The sequence below is a fragment of the Sylvia atricapilla genome, chromosome 20 (assembly GCF_009819655.1).
Source record: "Sylvia atricapilla isolate bSylAtr1 chromosome 20, bSylAtr1.pri, whole genome shotgun sequence".
Taxonomy (NCBI): Eukaryota; Metazoa; Chordata; class Aves; order Passeriformes; family Sylviidae; genus Sylvia; species Sylvia atricapilla.
In genome coordinates this window covers 9,424,891-9,448,505 of record NC_089159.1, presented here as the reverse complement: position 1 = coordinate 9,448,505, position 23,615 = coordinate 9,424,891, and the positions used below count along the sequence as shown (strand labels likewise).

Here is a 23,615-nt window from a genome sequence, read left to right as displayed (position 1 = left end):
TTTTTTTTTAAGCGGCTGGAACACGCCGCTTGTTTGTTATCTCCAAGGCGGTGGAAAGGCAGCCAGCCCCTTCCTGCCTTCATTTGCATGGCCCTCTTTGCCTGGAAGAAATACCTGTTCTCTGGGACAAGTGTGGCTTTGAAATAGGATACTGCCTGGAATCTTCGGGGCAACATCTGACTTCAAAAGAGACACCACTGCAGCTGGGAGAGGAGGCACTATTCCCCTAAAAATAAGGGGAAGTGTTAAGAAGTTAGTGATGTTTAGTGAAAGGTTAAGGATAAATGTAATCGGCTGTACTCTCTCACCATATCCCAGCATTTTTCTGCCCTGCAGAAAGGTCATTTGGTGGAATTATGGCAGCAAAGGGAAAACAATTTCTGTTTTCCTCTGCTATTGTTGAAGTAGGTGACACGTTATGGTTGAACCATTAGTCTTCCTACTTGAAGTATCCTGAACTTTTACTCGTTACGTAACAACCAAATAAAAGTTCCTGATATTAAAAAAATACACCTTTAATCTGTACAAAGGGTTCTTTGTCTAAACACAGCCCAGAGTGAAGTGAAATGCAGAGTTCCTGTTCCTTCCAGCCAACAGCTGTGGAGGTGTGTGGAGAGCAGCAGTGTCCTGGTGTTCACTTCCCACATCTTTCCAAACGCCAGCAGAGCAGTTTGCTGCTCCTGTGATCAAAGGATGCTCACTTGCATCTCTGGGTTCTTTCAGAGGCCTGGGCAATTATCTTGTGTTCACAGGCTGAACACTCAGCATTCATGACTGCAGCAGTTGCTCCGGGGCAGAGCTCACTGCATTTGTTATCGACAACAAGCAGTGAGAATTAAGTGTCTCTCATTAACTCACTGGTGAACAGTAGAATCCCAGAATCATTTAGGCTGGAAAAGACCTCTGAGATCATCTTGTGGCTGATCCACACTTGGTGAAGCATTGCTGAGCGCCACGTCCAGTCATTCCTTGGACACCTTCCAGTGCCTGACCACACTTTCCATGGAGAAATTCCCCCTGATGTCCAACCTGGTGCAGCCTGAGGCCGTGTCCTCTCTTTCTGTCACTTGCTGCCTGGGAGAAGAGACCAAACCCATCTGGCTCCAACCTCCAAATTACTCCTCAGGGCTTTAGAAGCAGGAGAAGGTGGAGGATGAGGAGCTGGCGTCGGTCAGAGGGTTGTCCTCACTCTGGGTTTGCTGCTCTTGTGGCAAACAGAGCTGCAGCCCTGGAACTGGCAGCAGCAGCCCGTGTGGAGCTCACCCAGCAGACCTCCCACGTCCTCCCTGCTTCACAGTTGGCACCTGGATGGATGCCCTGTGCTTGTCCAGGCACAGCTCTGCCTGTCACACCCAATTCATTCTGAATCACACCAACAGGCTTGTGCTCACAGGCACAGCTCGCTGCAGGTCTCGGCCTTTAAATATTTCAAAAAATAAATATCCAGGAGTAATTTTGGATAAATGGGCAGTGCCAGTCAGTTCACAAGGGGGACCTTTCTTCCCTGGGCAAGTCTAGGAAGTGGTGTAAAATAAACACATCCACCAGTTACCAGAAAACTCTGCTATAAGCTGACAACTGTTTCTAAGAGGTTGTTGCCAGTTCCTGCATTTGTCCCCAGGATAATACAGGCTGGTTTGTTTTAATTCTCAAGACTACATGGCTTTAGGTTGGAAGCAAAGAGGAATGAACTCAGTGTGGCCACAGCCTGTTCTGCTGGCCAGGGGCTTGGAGGACCTCATAAATTTATGACTCTTCCACAGTGTGTCTGCCTTCAGGAATCTGATTTGGAGGCTTATTCTCCAAAGGTTTTGTGATTCATCACCTGTGATAGACAAGGAGGAATATGAAATATGGCCCATGTGTACTCCTGTAACTCCACTGACATTGGACATCTATCACCAACTACCATTGGTATTCTACTCCTAAAGTATTTATATCCCATTATTGAATTCATCACAACCTTTAAGTGTGTCTCTCTTCCCAATGACTTTATGAGGTCAGGAAGAACTGTCACAGTCAGGAAAGGGAACAAAGAGGGTGTTCTGCTCTGGCCTTGCAAGGACGACTGAGAAACTGAGCAGTTCCCTTCTCAAGCCATTGCCAGAACTCTCACCTAGTGCACTGCCCTTCTTTCCATCTGCACCCTGTTTGTTTGCTAGCTAATAAAAATTAATACCAAATGTCCCCCCTTGGAGACATCTCAGCTGGCCAAACACAGTATTCAATGTGCTGGTCTGCAGGTTGGAGCTGAATTCGTTTGGTATCTCTGTATTTTGTTATGAAATGTTGCTCTTATTACCTGCACCACAACCTCCAACAACTGCTTTATGAATTCATCTGCAGCTGAGTTTATCCTTCAGAGCATCATATTTATCTCAGGTCTTCATTTATATTCATCAGTGGGGATGGAAGTAAAATTTAGCTTTAATTCAAAGGCTAATTTAGGTTTCAGTGTATGATTAACATTCCACAATTACTAGCATCAAAGTCAAGCATATGCATAAGTCTCTGCAGGACTGGGGCCAAAACATTTTCAAGTATCCACTTATTCAATACATTTCATATAAAGAATTATTCTTATCTATTATATATGCAAGGGCCTTAACTAGGTAAATCTTGACACAGCTAGGCCTCTCTCTCCATGTAATTACTCATCTTCTTACTTCTCATCTGGTTTCTACTCTACCTGGTTATCTAATTCCTAGGCTATGAGCACAGTTCACTAACTGTAAATACAATTTACTCTCAGGAGCAGCAGGAATATTCAGTAATCTCCATACCTAAGTTTTCATGAAAACATACAACAACTCCCTACAGGTAAGTTCATTGAGTGTATAATTTGGTAAAATGAACCATTAAAAACTAATCGACACTAAAAAGCTCTGCTAAATTATAAATTATTGCAACACATGCAGGAAAAATATTAATTTTCTCCTGTAAATACCATCATTCAACTACAGCAAACAAAGTCCAGCTGGTCCACTGAGCCAAAGTGGAATCACCAAAACTTTAATACTATATTTCTGGCATGCAATATATACATAATCAAACAGTTCAAAAACATGTACAAGTGCAGTATGCACAATGTAAAGGCAGCCTTGCTGTGGATGGTGTCTATCAGGATGTTCACGGCACCAGTCATAACATTGGCCAGCAAGAAAAACAGCAACTGATTTCTGTTAATAGCACTAATGAGGCATGGCTGTGACAGCTTGCCTTGCCTTCCCCCCTGCACGACCTCCTCCCCGTGCTTTCTCCTGGCATCAGGGGGCTGCACAACCTCCCAGCAGCAGGGCACGCTGGCCCCCTTCACCAGCAGCTTTGTGAACAGCAGGGCGAGGTCAGCGAGCAGGAACAAGCCCAGCAGCAGCAGGCAGTGGGCCAGCACCCAGGTGCAGAAGGGCAGGTTGGCCATGCGGCGGGACACGGGCTCCGTGCACATCTGGCACAGCTGCAGCAACAGCCCCAGCGCCACGAGGGCCAGAGCCAGCCCCCTGAGGGCTTCCAGCCAGCCCCTCACTGAGCTCCTGGGCTGCAGCAGCCACAGCCCCACCTGCACACTGGCCAGGTAAACGGCCAGGTAGCCAAAGAGGGACAGCAGCCCTTCCCTGTTGGCATCCAGGAAGCCGAGGCGGGAGTCTCTGCCGTCGCTGCCGTGCAGGATGAACGTCTTCAGAGAGGTGGTGCTGAGGAGGAGCTGGTAAAGCACAGCCAGAGCTACAGCCACCAGCCAAGCCTTGTGTCTGGGGAATACGGCTAAAAGCAGAGATGCTGCCAGTCTCACCAGGGCCAGGGTGAAGAAGAAGTTCCAGTGCAGCCCGTACTCCGAGGTGTGCTCGTGGTACTCGATGGATTTGACGCTCAGCAGCCGCCCAACGCCGAGGGAGATGAGCGGCCAGACGGAAAACACCTGCCTGGCCAGGCTGGAGAACCTGGGCTGTGTCCTGTGAGGCTGCAGCCGAACCTCGGGGCAAACGAGGGCGTTCCCAAAGATGAAGGCTCCCACCCCCAAATCCATGACCCCCGTGCCGTAGGTCTCGGTTTTGGCGTATCGCCGGGGGTACTGCGGGAAATCCACGGCCAGGATGCTGATGGATGTCAGCACGTTGACATACACACGGAACACGGTGATTGCTGGAATGCTCCCAGGCTCCAAGCGTGCCTTCTGGAATTCTGCTACAATCTGCCCAAAGGGCACCCTGGATTCCCGTTTTCTCTGGCTGTATATCCTGGAAAATATTCCGGCACAGAAGGCAGCGAGGATAAACGGGATGAAAAAGATGATTGGAGACAGGACGGTGCAGGAGAACAGGAGAGGAGACACCAGCACCAGGAAGTCTAGCAGCAGGCTGTACTTGCTCGAGCTCACAGGTTTTCCGTGGTGCAGGTAGTGCAGGATCAGGAGAAGCCCCCTGCAGAGCAGGCACAGCGGAGGCAGGGACAAGCCTGCGGAAATTTCCAGCAAACTCGTTCCGTTTAGGTTGCTGATAAAGGCTTCCTTCAGCTGCTTTTGGGACATTCTTCTTCCTTCTTCTGAAAACACAAAAGGTGAACTTGAGGTAGCTTTGTAAAACAGGTCTCAGAACTCCTTAAAAATGAATCAGTTCATTAAAACAACATTGATTTCAGAAGCTACTGAGTTGCTTTTCAATTTAAAGAACACAGAGCTGGCCTGGGAAGCCAAGGACAGGCACAGGCTTGAGGAAGCTCCGGAATTCTACATCCTGCTGTGTCCCAGCAAGATGCTTCCTGCACTTTTGAGGGAGATGTCTAACCATCAAATATTCACACGCCGAATAACCTTACTGCTCTGTAGAACACACTTTGCCATATCCTCTATGGTATAAACGGCACAGACACGTATAAACGTGACCTTAAAGAACTTCGTGCTGCCTGGTCCCTACACCCAGCAGCTGCAGCCTTGGAGTGCCTTTTTACCGTACGGGAGATGCCGGCGGGAGGGGAAAAGCGTGAATTAATCACGGGTTCTGCTCAGCCCCGGGGCGGAGCGGGAGCTTACCGGGAGCGGGGGCGCGGACACGGCTCTGAGGGGCTCCGATAGCTCTGAGGGGCTCCGATAGCTCTGAGGGGCTTCGATAGCTCTGAGGGGCTCCGATAGCTCTGAGGGGCTCCGATAGCTCTGAGGGGCTCCGATAGCTCTGAGGGGCTTCGATAGCTCTGAGGGGCTCCGATAGCTCTGAGGGGCCTCGATAGCTCTGGGGGGCTTTGATAGCTCTGGGGGGCTTTGATAGCTCTAAGGGGCCCGGACACGGCTCTGAGGGGCCCGGACACGGCTCTGAGGGGCCCGGACAGCCCTGAGGGGCCGGGGCCGCCTCTGCCGCCCTCACGGCCCCGGCCCAGAGCGCGGCCGCGGGGAAATCCGGACCCGGTAAAGCGGTGCCCGGTAAAGAGAGGCCGGAGTAAATCCAGGCCCAGTAAAGTGGGTCCGGGGTAAATTTGGATCCGGCGTGAAGCCGTGCCCGGTAAAGCGGGGCCGGAATGAAGCCGTGCCCGGGGTGAAGCCGTGCCCGGTAAAGCGGGGCCGGAATGAAGCCGTGCCCGGTAAAGCGGGACCGGAATGAAGCCGTGCCCGGGGTGAAGCCGTGCCCGGTAAAGCGGGGCCGGAATGAAGCCGTACCGGGTGAAGTCGTGCCCGGTAAAGCGGTGCCCCGTAAATAGAGGCCGGGGTAAATCCGGGCCCAGTAAAGTGGGTCCGGGGTAAATGCGGGTCCGGGGTGAAGCCGTGCCCGGGGTGAAGCCGTGCCCGGTAAAGCGGGACCGGCGTGAAGCCGTGCCCGGGGTGAAGCCGTTCCCGGTGAAGCCGTGCCCCGTTCCCCGCCCGCGCTTTCGCCGCTTCCGCAGCGCCCCCGCCCCGCCCCGGTTCCGCCTCCCCGCTCCGGCCCCGGCCCCGCTCCGGCCCCGCTGCCGCCCGCGGTAAGTCCCGAGCCCGCCCTGCCCTGCCCGCCTCAGCCGAGCCGAGCCGGCCCTGAGGGGACAGCGTGCCCGCCACGGGCCGTGTCTGTCCCCCGTGTGTCCCCTGGGTGTCCCCTGTGTCCCCCGTGTCCTCCGGATCCGCGGCACCGGCACCAAGGGCTCTCTGTGCCGGGAGAACGGCAGGGATCGGGCCGGGCTCTGGGGATGGGGGCGAGCCCGGGCTTCTCCGGACCGACCCCGAGTGGGGTTTTAGTGCCGGGTTAAGGGCGAAATTAGGGATGGAATGGGAATAACAATGGAAGAGGAAGAGGAGGAGGAGGAGTGGAATAGAGTAGAATTAGAATAGAGTTAAACCAGAATTAGAATAGAGCATAATAGAACGAAATTAGAATAGAACGGAACAAAATTAGAATGGAATTAGAATAGAAAAGGAATGGAAGCAATGGCAGCTGCAGGGAGGACGGGATTCTCCCCGGCGGTGTGACTGGGAGCTCAGCGTTTATCGCAGAAATTCAAAGGGCCTGACTCACCTTGGGTTGGCTCCCAGAGATTTTCAGAGGAAACAGGAAGGGGACAGCACAAACTTCTCTCTGAGTCACTCCCCTTCCCAAAGCTTTGGCTTCTCAGAACCTCAGATCCGTCCTGTTTCTCCAAGCAGAAGGAATGCAACAAGTAGTTGCAGTTTCTCGCCAAGAAAACTTGATTTATTAAAGAGAAGCAAAGCGTTTTATTCCTGATTGGAAGAGGAGAGACACGATTCCCTCCAAAAAAGCTTTGTTTGCAGGAGCAGCAGAAAATGACCATCACTCTGGGTAGGATTTCCAGCTCCAGGGTTACTTGGGCCACTCTGGGATCAGAAATTCTGTCGGAATTCTTTGGAGTTTGCTTGTGGAACGAATCCTCTGGAGAATGACATGCCCAGAGTTATTTTTATCTAAATACCTTTTTGTTTTCTCTGTTTAAGCATTCTCCAGTGTGATTTGAATGAAGTACCCTAAAGTGAAGGCTCTCTCCAGTGTTCCCATCCACAGGCCTGGACAAGATGCCAAAGCAGGTAAAAAGGAAAAGCAGGAACTGTGTGTGCTAATTAAATTTTACTGCCAGGAGAGAATTCTTGGCTTATTTCCATGCAGGCAAGATTAGGTAACTGCTAATGAATATACACCCCTGCTTCATGATTTGACTGGACCTATTTACTGTGGGTTTGGGCTGTGTTAGAGACACCAGGAGTGATTTTTGTTGTGCCCTGGGCTCCAACAGGGCAGGTGTGAATGCAGGCAGCAAGCACATCCTGAGGGTGTTTGTTCAGGAAAATGAATGGACACAAGAGTTGGGATTTATTTTCAAATATTCTTTGACTTTTGGCTGAGCAGTCATCCTCTCAGCTGCAGTGCTGCTGAGCAGGGCAGCAGAACCAAGCCCTTCCTCAGGCCTTGCAGTCCCACAGTGAATTTAACTTGCCTGGAGTAATACAGGACACGGGGAGAAAGGGGAATTGGCAGGAACTCCTCAGGTCCAGGGGGTGTTTCCTAATTGTGGTGTCTGTTCTCTGACAGCAGCAAGCTGCTTAATGCTCATTCAGAGGAGAAAAACAGAAATCACTTGGATGGCAGTGCTTTACTGCATTGCTAAGCTGTTTTTTTCCCTTACTGTGTAAAATTCTGTATTACTGGAAATGAACTGCTTATGCTGTCTGCAAAAGATGAAAATGCTCCTAAATGAATACAGTATTGTGGGTTTTTTTCAAAGAATATGCTAAATGGGGTTTGCAGTGCATTTCCCCTATATTAATGAGCTCAGCTCACTTAGGGGGAATGCTGCTCACTAAATTTAGCATTTTCTCTATAAACAAGGTGATGCTGTTCATTGGTTAACTTGTGGTACAGCTGAAGAGGGACAGTTTGGAGAATTTTCTGTCTAAGAGAAGGAGATCAGAAGAGGAATGTATAGAATGCAAAAAGCAGGGCATCTCTTCCATTCTTCATTTTCTCTTCTAGCTTCTCCCTTCCCCAGAAATGGCAAACAGGTTCTGGAATCTCTCTTCTGGCTGGTTTTCCATTACATACAAGTGTGTCCTTCCAAACAACGTTGTCAAGGGCAGGAGAGCCCAGAGGCTGAGATTTGAATCGTTTAAGTGATCCAAGAGGGGACAAAACCTCAGCTAAGGCAGGGCAGCTCTTCCCACAGCACCATTCCTGTGCCTTGGCTGTGTGGTGTGTGCACTCTGCAGCTTTCACCCTGAAGATGAGAGTCTCTGCTAGGAAAGCTGCTTTTGTTTTGGCCTGCAGGGGCTTCCAGCTGTACCTGCAGCCCAGGGCACTGCTTGGGTTGAATGCACGACATGCAGAGGCTCAGAAATGAGCCAGTTGAAAGAACACGGTGTGTCTCAGTGCAGAGCTGCAGTGTGAGCACAAGGCCACGCTTCCTGAGTGCCTTTGCTCACAGCCAGAGCACTTCTCTAACATCAGAGCAGGAGGAGGAGCAGCTCACACGTGCTGAGGTCTGGCTCCTGCAGAAGAGCTCGAACAGGGGATGAGGTGAAAGTCCAGCTTGTCACCTCTCACTGGTGCTGATCTGACATCCCCTCCAGGAACATGGCCAAAGGGAAGATTCTCTCATCCAGAATGACCTCAGTGAATCATTTGAAGAAGAAGTTGGAGCCTTCCTTGGTGATGAAAAGGAACTGCATCTCTTTGACGACCTCACCAAAGTGAATCCAGTGACAACCAGGACAGGTGAGCAGCCAGGGAGAGTCTGCTGAGGGATCCCTTTCCCTGCTCTCACTGCATTAACCCCATGAACACAGGAGTTATGTATATTACACCTACACCACTCTCTTGGTCACCTCATTCTCCATTAAACCTGGTAGGTAACACACCTGAGACTTTTGTTACAAACAGGCACAGCAAGAGTCAAACACACCTTGCAAAAGATGCTGACAGGAGGTGTTGCTTTTCAGTTCTGAAATGTCTTCAAGCAAGATACAGAGTCAACGTGTTCTATACAAATGCTGGCTGCAGTTTGGTGGCTTTAAATCCTTTCCAGCCTTTCTCCTGCCTCTACTCACCTGAGCTCATGAGGGAGTACCACGTTGCACTTTGTCCTCAGGTAACCCTTGTGTTTGAATTCACTGTCCTTCTGCAGAGCCCAGCTGTCAAACTGCTCCAGATTTATCTGAGCAATATACACCCACAGGATAAACCCCATTTCTAGTGAAATATTAGTCCTGTTAAAAGAGCAGTGCTGTCTTCAGGTAAATGTGAGATGACCCTTGCTGTCCTGTTGAGCTGTGTGGTTACTCTGCTCTTAAATGTGAATATTCTCTTTCACTGGCAGGATTTGAAACCTCACATCTTTGCAGTGGCTGAGCAAACCTACAGGAATGTCCAAAAGCAGATGGACCCTGTGAACCAGTCCATCATTGTGAGTGGAGAAAGTGGTGCTGGGAAGGTAAGGAAATGTTTTTCTCTGACATTGCTCTCGAGTTCTGAGCTCTGCCAGTGATTTGTAGTGCAGAGTAGTGCAGTGAATGAGCAAAAATGAATTAAAAACCCCTGTGACACAGCACGTAGCCAATCTGCCCGGCACGACTCTCTTGAAATGTGTGTGAAGCATTAAGTGATTGCTGCAGTTAAACACACTCTGCTTAATATAGCAGCTCTTTAGGTGACATCTGTCATTTCTGGAGGGCTGGGTTTGAATCATTCAGCAGGAATTGCACCTGAGGTAAGCCTCAGCCTGCTCTGTCAGGGAGCTTGTGTGAGTCTCAGCAAACCCTCTGTAAGGACAGAGTGGATTCAGCTCCTGCCCTGGCCCATCCCTGCTCAGGACAATGCTGAGGGTCTTTTTAAGCCCAAGAACAAGATGCTTTGCTGAATGTTAATGACTCAGACTCCACTCACATTCATCCCATCCCAAGGCAGTAACTGTTAATTCTGGCTGAGCTTCCAGATGGTGACACCTCGATGGAGGTGCCATTCAGCAGAGCACTGCCCCTGCAGCAGCAGCACTGAAATGTGTGTCTGTGGCACAGAGTTTCCACTGAACCAGAGCTCTAAACCTGACACAGTTCCTGTCTTTAGCCTCCCCTCCACCTGCACACTGTGTTTCCAGAAGGCAGCACTGCTCCACTGACATAACATGTTAAACACAAAGAGATGTCTCTCCTGCAGACCTGGACCTCTCGCTGCCTTATGAAGTTCTATGCCTCTGTTGCTGCCTCAGCTCTCTCCCCAAAAGGCAATGAAACTGTGGAAAGGATAGAGAAGAGAGTGCTGGATTCCAACCCTGTCATGGAAGCATTTGGTAAGTGGCATGTCAAATTTTTAACAACAAACTAAAGTAATGGCCACTCTGGGGATTTCCTTTGTTCTCTTGGTCCTCTCCTTAAAAACAAACTCTTCAAATCCTGGAGCTATTGACAGATCACCCTAAATACCTGTATGTGCTGCCTGGCAGAGTGAGACCACTGATTTTTCTGTGTCTGCCACTGGCAATTTCACAGGGAACGCCTGCACCCTGCGGAATAACAACAGCAGCAGGTTTGGGAAATACATCCAGCTCCAGCTAGACAGGTAAGAATTACTGTGGAAAGCCTTACCTCTTGTCTTGGCCCTTTAAATCTTTATTATCTTCTTCCTTTAAAGCTTATTTCTGATATCTGCCATGGAATAAAAGACATTAATGTCTTCTGAGCATGTTTTGGTTTGCTGGCAGCTTAAACTGTTTTTCTTTTTTTTTTTTTTCTGCAAGCTCTCACCCTGATCTCTAAAAGAGAGGAATGGAAAAATAGAGATGTAGTTAAGAATTCTGAATAAAATATGAACAAAACTGAAGGTGAACTGCAAAGCATTCATAGTCAGTTGGTCTCAGAAGAGATTGGATTCTGTGAAGAGGTTTTGTTGAAATCTTTGCTCTTTTTCCCTCTCTAGATTCCATCATCTGACTGGTGCTTCCATCCAGACTTTCCTTCTGGAGAAAACAAGAGTTGCCTATCAGGCCCCCAATGAAAGAAACTTCCATATTTTTTATCAGGTTTGCCTCCAGTTAATTTTGCTGAGTATTTCTGACACACAGCAGGGATGAAATCACCAGATTTAGCACAGTTGCCACTTTTAATAATTACCAGTTTCCCTGTCTCCCAGGCTTCCAAATTAAATCATCCTCCCAGTATGTTATTCTTCACTGTCTGGGAGCTGTAAACACCAAAGGCAGAATTGAATTTTTACCTTGTTTTCTGTCTCCAGATCACAAAAGGTGCTACTGCAGAGGAGAGGCTGGAGTGGAACCTTCCAGAAGGGGCTGAGTACCACTGGCTGCCAAATTCTGAAAGAAACTTAGATGGTAAAGATTGGGTTCACTAATTAATCAATCAATCCATTAATAATGGCTGGAACTTTAAAGGGAGGCAGGCAGAAATACATCCTGCTCCATCCCCTGGTCAGCCAACAGCAGATGTTTTGCAAAGGCACCTGCATTAATGGGACTCTTTTTAAGTTTCACTTGGCACTGTTAAGTCTTAAAGCTTAAAATCAGTCCCCTGGCTTAAAACAGCTGGTCCTGGCCTGGCAGATTTGCACCTCTGTGGCTTTGTTTAGAAACTGTCTTGTCTTTGCATGTGCTTCACCTGACAGAGGCAGAAAAAAAAAACCCAGGGGGTTGTTTCTCCAGCTTGTGTGTGGGATTCAGCCAAACAGCATCCAGCCTCCCTGCCCTCCAGTGACCATTCCAGCTGGATTGGATGTGCTGAGATGTTCTGCTTGCCCCTGTTTTGTGTGCTTGGCTTTTTCAAGAGCACTCTTTGGCTTTTCAGAGGACTGCTTCGAGGTGACCAGAGGGGCAATGTTCCACCTGGGCATCGGCCACGCCACGCAGAGCAATATTTTCAAGGTCAGCCACGCAGCAGGGACAGCACAGGGCTTTGCTCAGGGTGTTGGGAATGTGTTCCCAGGGTGGGATATTGCTGCTGGAATAAATCACTGTCACTGCTCCTCACTGCAGGGCCCTCAGCTCCACATCAGGCTGCACAGGCAAAGATCAGGTTGGGATTGAAAGGCTGCAGCTCTGAATTTCAGTTTGCCGTCAGGAATTTGCAGCATTAGGCACCCACACAGAAGTTTGAGATCTGTTTGCTGCCCTTTGTGCAGGAATGTTGAGCTGGCCTGTTCCTGGGGCTGAAGGAAGGCTCAGGGGACACAGCCTTGGGGGGAGCTGTCCTGAAAAACATCCCTGATTGTATTCCAGGTGTTATCAGGCCTTCTGCACCTTGGGAATGTTCAGTTCTCTAATCCAGTGGATGAATCTCAGCCTTGTGGACTGGAAGACAAAACCAAAGGTGAGGCAACAACCATGTCATGCTCCAGAGCCTGGTTAGTTCAGTGCAGATGCCCAAGGGAAAGGATTAGAGAAAGGAAAGAATGGAGAGAATTCTTCCCTTTATTTAGTTTGTTAATTTAGATTTACTTCTTAAATTTAATTATTAACATTTATTAAATTTATTAAAATTTATTAAATCAACCAAATTTTCACTTGAGTAATTTTAACTCTTATTAATTTTCATTAGTAATTCCTTTTAACTACTAAGAAGTCTAATTACTTTATTAACAACTTAATTTTAAAATGTAATAAATTTGTTTAAACTGTATTGAATTGATTCCATTTAAAATTGTTAAATCGAATTTATTTAATTGAAATTCATTTAATTTCTTCATTTAATTCAGAAAGAATTCCTTATTAAAGGAAAGGACTTAAACAGTAACTCTCCTGCTGATAGCAGATGATCAAAGAGAGCAACATTTCGGTGTGTTTTTGTGAACAAACAAAAAGCTAATGCTCCCCTGCCCTGAGAGATAATATCCTTCCCTGACAGGTCAGGGCAACTGCAGCATTACCCAGTGATTTCAGGAGCATTATTGGCAGGACTGTGGCTCTTGATTGTAATCTTAGTCTGCCATCACAGGGCTGGCAGAAATCTGACCCAGAGGCAGAGCAGGGCTTTTCACATGAAAGCTTGCAAGTTTTCATGATAAAAGCCAAAAGCCAGTGACAACAAATCTGTTAAACTGCAGCATAAATGGAGGTTGCTCTGCATGTCTTTAGGAGTTTTGTGGACCTGGATTTCCTTCAGAGCTAAAACTGCCCTGAATAGTGAAGTTTCCTGCTACAATTTCACCTTCTCTGAACTCAAACGACTTTATATTCAATTAATTTTGAATACAGGTCAGCTGAGAAGGATCTTCAATGCTTTGTCAGCAAATACTCATTCTTCTACACTTCCTTTCTGTCCCCAAATCCTTCTGCTTTCTTCCTGGTCATGACTGATTTGTCTGTCTGGATTTTGGGGTCCCTGCTCAAAAGAGGTGAACAAGTAACAAAGACACACCTACAGAGAAAAATAACTTTAGTGTGGCAAACTTCAGCTTTTTCTGGTATTCCCTCATTTTAAAGAGAGAACCCAAAAAAGAGTCTGGTTTTCAAAAATTTACTCCTGGACCTTGGTAGAAAGGTTTCTACAAACCACAAAATTTTTCTACAAAATCCACATTTGAGTTGGAGAGCTGATGGAAGTGGCATTTTTCTACACAATCTCTACACCTTCCATGCCTTCAGAGGCACACACACAGCAGCTAACCTTGCACTGTTTGTTCTCCTGAACAAGAGTTTGTGAAGACCACGGGGGATCTGCTCCAGATTCCCGTGGAGGAACTCCTGGAATCTTTAAGGATTCGAACAATCACTGCTGGAAAACAGCAGCAAGTGTTCAAGAAGCCATGCTCCAGAGCTGAGTGTGAGACCAGGAGGGACTGCCTGGCCAAAGTCATCTATGCCAGGTAAGGGGGTGCTAATCCAGGGCGTTTTTGGGAGAGGATGGGGAGGCCAGAGGGATTGACTTGGTGCTGTTTCATCAGAAATTCCTCTTCCTTCCAAAGTGGCACTGATGGAAACAGCAGTAAAAGAAACAATTCTGATTACTGCAAGCAAGCAGCTTCCAGCTAATCCCATTGTTGCTGTCTGCAGGTTGTTTGAGTGGCTGGTTTTGGTCATAAATGAAAACATCTACACAGATCCCTCAGTGTGGACCAGCTTCATAGGTATGGATATCCCACCCGGGGTTAACTCGGGGGCCTGCAGCCCTCCAAGCTGCTCCTGAGCTAAAGCTCCCTGTCCTCCCACGTTCCTTCCAGGTTTGTTGGATGTTTATGGGTTTGAAGCCTTCCCTGAAAACAACTTGGAGCAGCTCTGTATTAATTATGCCAACGAGAAGCTGCAGCAGCACTTTGTAGCTCACTACCTGAAGGCACAGCAGGTAAATACCCCAAACTGAAGATCAAACCTTCAATATCTGATTTCTAACAGCATCTTTTTGTCACTTTAATTGCATTGCTGTGCCCGTGGTCAGATGGAACCTGCAGTCAGTAATGCCACAGGAAGCAGTGGGAGGGAACAGTGGGGAAAAGAGGGGAGTGTGGGCAGTGGGAATGACACAGCTTTGTCTCCTGGGGACTGGGAATCTGTTCCCAGCTCCTTTGGTTCTCTGCCTGTCAGACTGTTTGCTTTTCCTCAAAGAGCTGAACACTTGAGACTAAATTCTTGGGGTAAGTGAAGCCTGGATTTAGATCCTCTTGGAAGATTCTACTTACAGCCATGAAGTATAAAATTCCTAAAGAGCGGGGAACTTCCAGGCTGAGCTTGGTGTGAAGGCTGAGCCCACCAGAACCCTGTCACCTGAGTACATGGGACCTCCTGGAGGCCTCCCTGAACCCAATTTAAAGGCTAATGCCTTTAAAACAAACCCCAGTGTGCACCAGCTTTTATCCCTGAGTGAGGAGGGGCACAGATGGTGTTGTTTCACAGCAGAGAAGGGGTTTTGCACGCTGCAGTCCCTCACTGCTCACACACTGCTAATTCCAGCTCTGAGTGCCCTGCAAGGTGCAGAGTCCCTGCCAGGGCTGCTGCTCTCCCCCTCCCCACTGCAGATCCATTACCAAAATGCTCTTTGCCATTAACTGGAATCAGGGAAGTGGTTCTCCATGGCACCAGTGTGCTGGCACCTCCTGCCTCACAGCAGGGTTCTGTCAATTTAGTCAGGAGATAAGTATTTCTTTGACTGCAGTTTGTGCCTTTTGCTATTGCCAGGCTGCTTTCCCTGCCTGCCCTGGTCAGCATGCCAGGGGTTAATGGTCAGGGAAGATGGAAAGCAAGTTCAAGCACACAATTGCTCTGCTTGAAACGGCTCCATGACCTCTGTTTATAGCACCCCTCCCACTCACTGCCTGCCCTCTTACCTCTGGATCTGGCTGTCCCCCAAACCACTTAAATGCCATTAGTGGCTGTGCTGAGCAAGCTTTTGGCAGGAGGCTTTTCAAATAACTGCCCAGAGCTTGTGCTTGTTAAACACTGCTGACAGTTTGTCCTGTAATTCAGCATAAATATTGTACCAATTATTCCAACCAGTATCTCTCTGCACTTCCTGTCAGATCAGGCTTTCCTTTAAATGGAGCCCAGTTTGTAAAGGCTGGCACACAAAGGCTGGGCTGGGGCCGTGTCCCACAGCAAGGAAGGAGTTCTGCTTGTTCCTTGTCCTTCAGGGGAAATCTCAGCACAGCCAGGAGAGGCTTTGTGTGACTGTGGCCTTTGTTTGCTCTTAAAGCAGCCTTGCAGCACACTCTGATAAACCCGCTGCGTTCCCAAATCCTCTGACAAATTGTTCCAGCAGGTTCTGATCCACACCCAAAAGCTACCTGGGGCAGAATATCCTCGTGTGGGGTTTATTTTCTCAAGCTTGGTGTTGACCCGGAGCTGAGCTGGGATTAAACTCCTCAGGCAGGACTTGGATCAGCTGCCCAAGGCACAGAGTTCTGAGCTCTGGTGCCCTCTGCTGCAGAATAACCCCTTCCCTCTTCCTTCAGGAGGAATATGCAGCTGAGGGCCTGCAGTGGTCATTCATAAACTACCAGGATAACCAGAACTGCCTTGATCTGATAGAGGGAAATCCTCTCAGCATTTTTTCCTTGCTGAATGAGGTAAGTGTGATGTAAACCTTTCCATTTTTCGGGCCCAGTTTCCTGCATTTGTCCCACACCACCAAAGAAAACATAAACAGTAAATTAACAGAAAACCTGTCAGCTGTAAAATTTCTGCAGAGCTTCAGTCTCAGAAAAATCAAACCACTGCTTCCTCCTGTTCTGAGTTGTCTTTTTCCCTCTGATCCTGGATGTTCTGATTCAAATATGAAGCCTCAATCACTTCTTTCCCCCTCTTCCTCCCCAACATTTCAGGCCTTGCATACTCAAAAGCAGCTCTAAAGGTAAAATTGCTACGATTTGAATTTTAAATGTTGTAGCTTCTAGAGTCAGTTCTTTGGGACAAATCAGAGATGCTGCAATTGTGTGTCCTTTGCAGGAGTGTCGCCTGAACAGACCCTCCAACACTGACCTCTTCCAAACCAGGATTGAGAAAGCCTTGTCCAGTAATCAGTGTCTAAGTCGAGATAAGTTTAGCAAGAAGCCCAATTTTATCATTTCACATTATGCTGGCAAAGTCTGCTATCAGCTGGCAGCAATGGTGGAGAAGAATAAGGTAGGTGTTCACACAAAAAAAAAAATCTTTAAACTATCTTACAGACCTAAAGTGATTTAAATCAAAGCACCACTGACAAATGTATGCATTGCTGGGTTTTCTGGACATACCTTGCTGCAAATAAAGGCTTCAGGCCACATGGAACTGGGTGATGTTCTTGGTGTGATTCTCTGAACCACCACTGGCACGAGCAGATGCTTTGTTGCAGTTTTGAGCTGAGGATGAAGTGAACCATCACGAAATCAGGAATTCCTCCATTCCTGGGGGATACAGAATTGTTAATGGCATCAGGGCACTTTTAAAAATACAAATACAGCACTGAATTCCCCCCAAAGTTCAGGTAAATTTATGAGAAACAAGAGCATGGGCTTAACTACTGAAAGTACTCAAATTTTGGCCATCAGGGAAGAACTGAAAAGTGAAAAAGTCTGCAGAGAGGAGGGTCTCCTCTCAGCTCTGACATCCCCAGCAGTTATGGCAAGTGCTATTATTTATTTAGCAATAAAACAGCATCTCTTAATTCAAAGGAATATTTCTAATGTCTGCTGCAGTCTGTCCTTCAGGGATTAAAGCAGTCCTGAGAGCTGGAGCTCACTCAGGCTGTGTAACAAGAACAGTGTTGGGAGCAGTTGTACATTTGACTGGATTTGCTGAATGTTCAGCCAAACATTGTTTTCTGTCCCTAAATCTGACTATGAATGAATGCACGTCATCATTTGAAACTGCAGCTGTGCTCACATCAAATTTGGCATCAGAAATGCTGTTCTGTCTCTGCATGTGGAATTCTTGGTTATTTTCAGAGGTGCAGGTGCCTGCCAGGTCCAGATACTGATGGGTCATGTCTCTTTGCAGGATGCTGTTCCACCAGAGCTGCTCCACGTTTTGCAGAACTCAAAGGACCCTTTGCTTCAAAAATTATTTCCTGTGACAGAACAGAACCAAAACAACACCAAACCCCAGAACAAAGCAGCTGTTGTTACAGTGGTGTCCAAGTTCAAGGTACATCCTATTCGGGTTTCTGCTGTAATTTTGGGAACTTTCTGGATTTACCATCAGCAGTTTGCTGAAGGCATCCACAGAGTGGATTTTTTTGCTCAAGCTGTCCTGTAAAGCCATCCTTGCCAAGAGCAGCTTCGTGGGGTGGATGAAGGTCCCTGAGGAGGAGGAGCCCTGCTGAACCATGTGTTTGTTTCCTGCAGAGCTCCCTGGAGCATCTGATGGAGATTTTGAGCAGAACCACACCCCATTACATCCGCTGCATCAAGCCCAACGCTGACTGCAAGGCCAGGACTTTCAGAAGAGAAGAGGTAACTTTTCCAAAGCCTTTCCCCAGGCTGTTGCACTGGGTTTCTTAGGCTCTTGAGTCACTTGCAAAGCTCTTTCCACAGCCCATTTGGAAACAGCTCTTTCTCCTTTGAGATAAACACCTTTTCAGGGTCACTGAGGTGCTTGTCCAAAACAGCTCCTAAGCACAGCAGCTCTTCCAGCTGCACCTTGCTTGTTGCTGGGCTGATTTGGGGTGCTGCCCTCCCAGCCCTTCAAACAGATGGAGGTGATCTGAGCAGCCCTGGGCACACAAATACCTTCAAACCAAAACCCTGCTCTCTCCTGGAGTCCAGGAATCTGAGAAGCTTTGGGAGCAGAGCAGCAGATGCTAAAGCTGTAACTAGAGAACCTCATCTGATGGGCAATCAGGCTTAAAACACCCGTGGAATCTGCTGAGCGTGGAAATACCAGCCCTGGCTTTTCACACCCTGCTGGGTTTGGGCACTGCTGGCTGGGGATGCCCAGGACAGGGCACACAAAGGAGCAGCTGCCACAAAAGTCAGCGTTGCCTAAAACATCTCCATTTGTGCCTCAGGTTCTCAGCCAGCTCCAGGCCTGTGGAATAGTAGAAGCCATCAGCATCAGTGCAGCAGGTTTCCCAGTCAGGTGAGTCCAGCTTCTTCAGCATAATCCATTTCTATAGCAATTCGGGGCATTTAGTTATTCAGAAGAGCTTCTAAGCAGAAAACCCCAAATATTTTGTACAAAGCACGATTCCTGCCCAGGCTTTGCTACTGTTACTGGGAAATCTGAATTTCTTCAGAAGCTCTAGACTTTCTGGCCTGTTTGACCATTTAGGCATCAGTCTGTTTGCATATCATGCTCTGGATCCACAAAGCCATCCTGGCATTTTCTGCTTTCAAAGGATCAGTAATTTGTCATACAGCAAAAAGGATCAGTAATTTACCATACAGCAAAAAGGATCAGTTATTTACAGTGATGATTCCTGCCTGGAATTCACTGCACATTTGTCTCTCAGGATCCCTTTCCAAAGTTTCACTGAGCGTTACGAGCTCCTGAGAAAATCCTGGGGCTCCAGTAAAAAAAGAGTGTGGGATAAAAGCAACTCTCATCCTGCTGAGAAGAAAGGTGAGTTTCTTCAGGTAATTCCTCTGCCATCAAGTGAAATTGTCACTGCAGCCATCTGGTATCACAGAGATCAGATAATTACTGTATTCTCCACTATTCTCAAAATATTTCTTTAACCTATCACCAGCCTGAGTCTCTAATTTGCTTAACTCTTAAAATCTTTCCCCTCACTGCTGGTTTTCTGTGTTCCTTCTGGGTGGAACAGTCACAGTTACAGTGGTGTCTGGGGTTCCCCTCACCCAATATAATTGGATTTCCAGTTGATTCTTTAGCAGACTTGAAAACCACTTACCTTTTGCCTTATCTTCCTTCTCCTTCCTTTATTTCCCCCCCTCTCCTTGTTTCCTTGCTGAATCACTGACCTTCCAGCTTACCTGGACTCTGCTGCTTCTTCCACCTTTGTGCAAACTTCTCTTTCTCTAAGCAAGAGTGAGGATGGACTTTAACAGACCCAATCCAGCCTACAGGTAATACCTTTGCTGTGAACTCCTGCAAGGAGGAGCTCCTCAGGTGGTCACATTTAACACTGAAGGTTGCTGCAGCCCCTTTCTGTGCCCCAGATGAATCCCCTCTTCACCCAGTGGGGCTGTTCAACAAGCAGCAGCTGTGGGAAGCAGGACCAGCCTGCTCACATGGGTAAAATTGGTGGAAATCTGTTCACCCTGTGGAAATGGGGTGAAGTAAGGAAGTGCAGGCTGGAGAATTACTCACACACTGGATCTTTCCCCCTCGATTACAAACCCATTAACTGCAGAGCCTCTTTGTGATAGGTTTTTAGTCCTTTTTATCTTGAGGGGGTAATAAGCTGCAAACAAAGCAAAACAATTGCCCAGACTCGGGGATAAGCTTTTGGTTCCCTTATCAACCATCAGAGCCACCAGATGTCTTCCTGTAAGCAAGAATTGCTTCCATTTGCTTTCAGGACCTTAAAATGCTCTCATCTCCTTAGAAATATTTACAGCAGAAAAGCAAACAGTATCCAGGATGGAATGATGCAAAACCCATCCAGCCCTGTGCATGCAGGAACTCCTGCAACAATCTCTTGTTCCAGGTCTGAATTAAGTCTATCTCTATTTCCAAAGAGACTCATCTGTTTGTAATGTAGAAAATTGTGCACCGTGCCCCAGAAATGGCTTTAAATAACCTGTAATTGCAGCCATAAATTCCTGCTCAGTACAGGACCCCATAGCTGCTCCCAATGCCCTGTGACAGCTGTACAATTGTGCAGAATTTGTTTCCCCTTCCTGCACTTTTCAGTACATTAAGGCACCAGTTCCCTGCCTTTTGTTCTTTGCTCCCACAGCTTTTGAGTTTGGAGTATTTAATGTGATTTTCTTAGGACTGAGCTGCTCAGTCTGTTCTTAGCTGCACTGCTGCTGCTTTCTCGTGCTTCCATGTAGGATGCTTGGGATGGGAGAACACCTGAGCCCTCCCTGTCTCAGTCTGGATCTACCCCAAATGACAGTTTTACCTGTGGAGAACAGAGGTGATGAGAGACGAGAAGGCAGCACCCAACCACAGCCCAGTTAAAACACCCCACACTGGCAGCCAGTGGAATCTGTGCTCACGTTTTAGCCTTAAACACAGCCAGATCAAGTGCTCTCAGCCATCTCCTCTTCCCCTCTTGCTGCAGGTGTTTCCCCTCTAAATAGCCAAGAAATCTCAGAGCAAAGACAATTCCCTGGCCCTGATCTCCAGATTTTGTGATGCTTCATTTCCAGGTGAGGCTCCAGTGATGGATGATGACAAAGCACCACGTGCTGCTGTTCTGGAGATCCTGCAGGATGCTGTGAGGGGACAAACTCCTGCTCAGGAAACAGGGAATGGAGCAGAAATCCCCTCAGTCTACTGTGGCAAAACCAAAGTGTTCCTGGCCAATTCTATGGTAAGTGCTCCTGCCTCAGATGGTGGAGGCAAAACTCCTGCCAAGCCAGTTTCACCAGAATTGGGCATTTTCCATCCAATTATTTAACTCAAGCACCCATCAGAACCCAGCTCAGCAAAGCACTTTGTGTAATGGCCTCTGTGTTGTGAGTGGGCAAGAAGCTGCACTAGAATTGTCAGAGTTCCAGTAAAGATGAGAGCTTTCTTTAGCTCCAGATGACAGATTTGCCTGCTCCAGCAGCTGCACAGCTGCCTTGGGAAAGAGAGGAAGGAGACAAAGGCCAAGCTTGCAGGTTGCAGCCCTAGGAGCAGCCCCTTCAGTGGAGCTGGGTATGAACCTGCTGCTGCTGGGACTTGGGGAGGCTCCACTTTCCTCCCCAAGAACTTCCATTTTCATTCCCACGTTACCTAAAAAGCCCTGATGAAGTGCTGTCACTTCCCAAACCAAATCCAGCAGTCACAGGACTCTGGAGTGAGGCTGAGGTCCCCTGACAAACACCACGAGGCTGTAAAAGAGGGAAGAGTTGTGAGCACAGTTCCACCCTTAACTCCAGGCTCCTGTTCCCCACTGCAGCTGGAGCTCCTGGAAGCCAGGAGAGCAGAGGTGTTAAATGAGAAGGCATTTTGCATCCAGTGCTGTTGGAGAAGATTTAAAGTGAAGAAAGCGGCAAAGGAGAAACGCTCTGCAACTCTCATCCAAGCAGGTGATTTGCTAAGGGTGGGGCTGAAATAACAGGGTAAGGGACATTGCCAGTCACACTGGGGGATTAGAGTGGCACCAGGGGCTAAGTGCCATCTGTCACACTGTGTGCAAGAGCTGCTGAGGTCCCCTGCACTCAGCTCTGTCTCCATTCCATCCCCAGCTGTTCGTTCCTGGCTGGCCAAGAGTCGCTTCCAGAGGATGCGCAGGGCTGCTGCTGTCATCCAGCGTGGCTGGAGGAGGTGGACAGTGAGTATGGGGGACAGGACAGCACTGAAAGGGAGCCCGAGAGAGAGTCATGACTCTGGGAGATACAAACCCAGTGCTCCAGGAAACCCTTCTCCAGCTGAAGAGCAGATGTCACTTCCCAAACCTCAAATCCAGCAGTCTGGACCCAGACTGTGGTCCCCTGTACAGCTGCTTCTGGTTCATCCTGCAGAACTCACTCCTTCCTTACCTGCATGGAAATCAGGGCGTGCTGTCCTTCCACATCACCTTTTTTAGGCTGTTTTGCAATCCCAAGTTGTGTCTGGGACACTGGAGAACGTTGTTGTCCTGTGTGTTTTGCAGGTGAAAGCCGCGCTGGCAGCAGCAGAGCTGGACGAGGGGGAAGGACAGGAGTTCCCAGCTCCTGGAGCTGCCTTGGCCAAATCTCCCTGTTCCCTGGACACGGCGTGGCCCCTGCAGGCAGCTGTGCACTTCTGGCCCCTGGGGCTGGTGCTGGCAGCTGCCCCTGTCAGTGCCACGGGGCCCCGGCGGGCGCCGGCGCTGCTGCGCTGCCTCAGGGGGCTGCAGGAGGGCTCCAGGGGGGCCCTGGGCTGTGGCATCGCCTCCATCAGAGCCCTCCCACAGGTACCCACACCCCCTCCCTCCTGTCTGCAGCACCTGGAGCTGGGCCACAGGCTGAGAGCGTTTCCCACCTGCCTCAGGTTCCCCTGAGAAAATCCTCTGGCTCCCCTGAGAAAATCACTGTCGGGTCTGGGTGGGGGAATGTTTTTGGGTTGGGCTCAAATTGTGTGTGCAGGAAGTGCCACAGCTACTGCAAACTGTGCCAGGCTCAGTGCAGAGCACTCCAGCCTCCAGAGCCTGAGCTGGTTTCGGTTCCATCCACAGCACTGCACCTTTTGTAGCCAGCATTTCTCCTAATTCCATTTGTGGTGGACTCCTCTGGAGGAGTCCACCGGTGGCTTCACCTCCTCAAGAACTAAATGTGAGTAAGAAAACCAGCTGCACATCTGGCTGAAAACTCTCCCCCTCTTGTCCTTGCAGGGCTCTGTCAGGTTCCACTGCAGGAGGTCCCCCCTGCACTTTGCCAACGTCAGCCCCCACAGGGAGATGTTTTCCATCACGGGGTTCAACCAGATCCTGCTGGACAGAAAGGAGCTGCTGCCCACATAGCTCTGCCCCCCTGGCCTCGGCCTCCAGGGAGGGCTCCCTGCAAGCTGCTGCTTTCAAATCACTCAGTGTCCACTTCTGCTGCTACCTCAGAGCTCCCACAGCGCTGCCTTGTCCGTCCATCGGGGTGGAATGAACACAGGTTATCACACACATCATAATACACGTTATAATATACATTAAATTACATTTAGAGAGTGTGAGGGGGCAGCTCCTCCTCCCCCACACGTTACAGGAAATCCCCACACTATGGGAACAAATCAATTCAAACAGATCAGGTGCTTGAAGCAATGAATACTTGAACTGAACGCTGCTGGCACTGCCTGCACCAGCCACAGGCTGCTCGTGACAGAGCAAATAATGCAAATAAATATTCCTGATTCCTGCTACAGCCATCCTGAGAGTGTCCCCAAGGGAGTGAGGAGCAGCCAGCACTAAGGGCAGATGTCTCAGGGAAAAGCAAGGCTCTTGCTTTTATCTACAGGACCAAAATGTGTGAGCTCTCAGAGCTGCCAGGTGTCTGCAGAGCTCCCCCAAACAGCACCAGCCTGCCCAGGGCCTCACCAGGGCTGCTCTGGAGCCTCCCTTTGTTGCTCATGGATCTTGAAAATGTTCAGCTGCTCTGTGTATGTCATTTAAAATAAACTGCTCAATGCCTTGTCAAGGTGTCTGACCCTTCCAAACAGCCTTCAGTGAACAAAACCAC

General features: G+C 48.6%; 2 protein-coding genes and 1 long non-coding RNA gene across 4 annotated transcripts; 1 reads left to right on the top strand and 2 right to left on the bottom strand.

Annotated features, from left to right (window-relative positions):
- Positions 1-2,991: 2,991 nt before the first annotated feature.
- PIGW (phosphatidylinositol glycan anchor biosynthesis class W) lies at positions 2,992-4,673 on the bottom strand. The gene has a single exon (XM_066333539.1). It carries the CDS (start codon positions 4,520-4,522, stop codon positions 3,002-3,004), a length of 1,521 nt encoding a protein of 506 aa, XP_066189636.1. The 5' UTR covers positions 4,523-4,673; the 3' UTR covers positions 2,992-3,001.
- Positions 4,674-5,867: 1,194 nt separating this feature from the next.
- MYO19 (myosin XIX) lies at positions 5,868-23,573 on the top strand. 2 transcript variants are annotated; one of them, XM_066333537.1, is made up of 25 exons: positions 5,868-5,937; positions 6,902-6,991; positions 8,528-8,672; positions 8,897-9,045; positions 9,274-9,387; positions 10,110-10,242; positions 10,442-10,511; positions 10,869-10,971; positions 11,184-11,280; positions 11,750-11,826; positions 12,181-12,271; positions 13,595-13,766; positions 13,954-14,027; positions 14,121-14,242; positions 15,846-15,959; positions 16,339-16,515; positions 17,368-17,514; positions 17,715-17,822; positions 18,377-18,447; positions 18,821-18,930; positions 20,664-20,815; positions 21,389-21,518; positions 21,678-21,763; positions 22,085-22,366; positions 22,784-23,573. In XM_066333537.1, exons 2-25 carry the CDS (start codon positions 6,980-6,982, stop codon positions 22,910-22,912), a joined length of 2,865 nt encoding a protein of 954 aa, XP_066189634.1. In that variant the 5' UTR covers positions 5,868-5,937; positions 6,902-6,979; the 3' UTR covers positions 22,913-23,573. The 2 variants fall into 2 exon arrangements, with proteins under 2 accessions (XP_066189634.1, XP_066189633.1); XM_066333536.1 differs by having other exon boundaries at positions 20,652-20,815.
- On the bottom strand, positions 10,240-11,255 carry LOC136370224 (uncharacterized). The gene is made up of 3 exons (XR_010745140.1): positions 11,166-11,255; positions 10,538-10,704; positions 10,240-10,455 (listed from the first exon to the last, which is right to left on the bottom strand). It is a non-coding gene; the product is annotated as an uncharacterized lncRNA (long non-coding RNA).
- Positions 23,574-23,615: the final 42 nt, after the last annotated feature.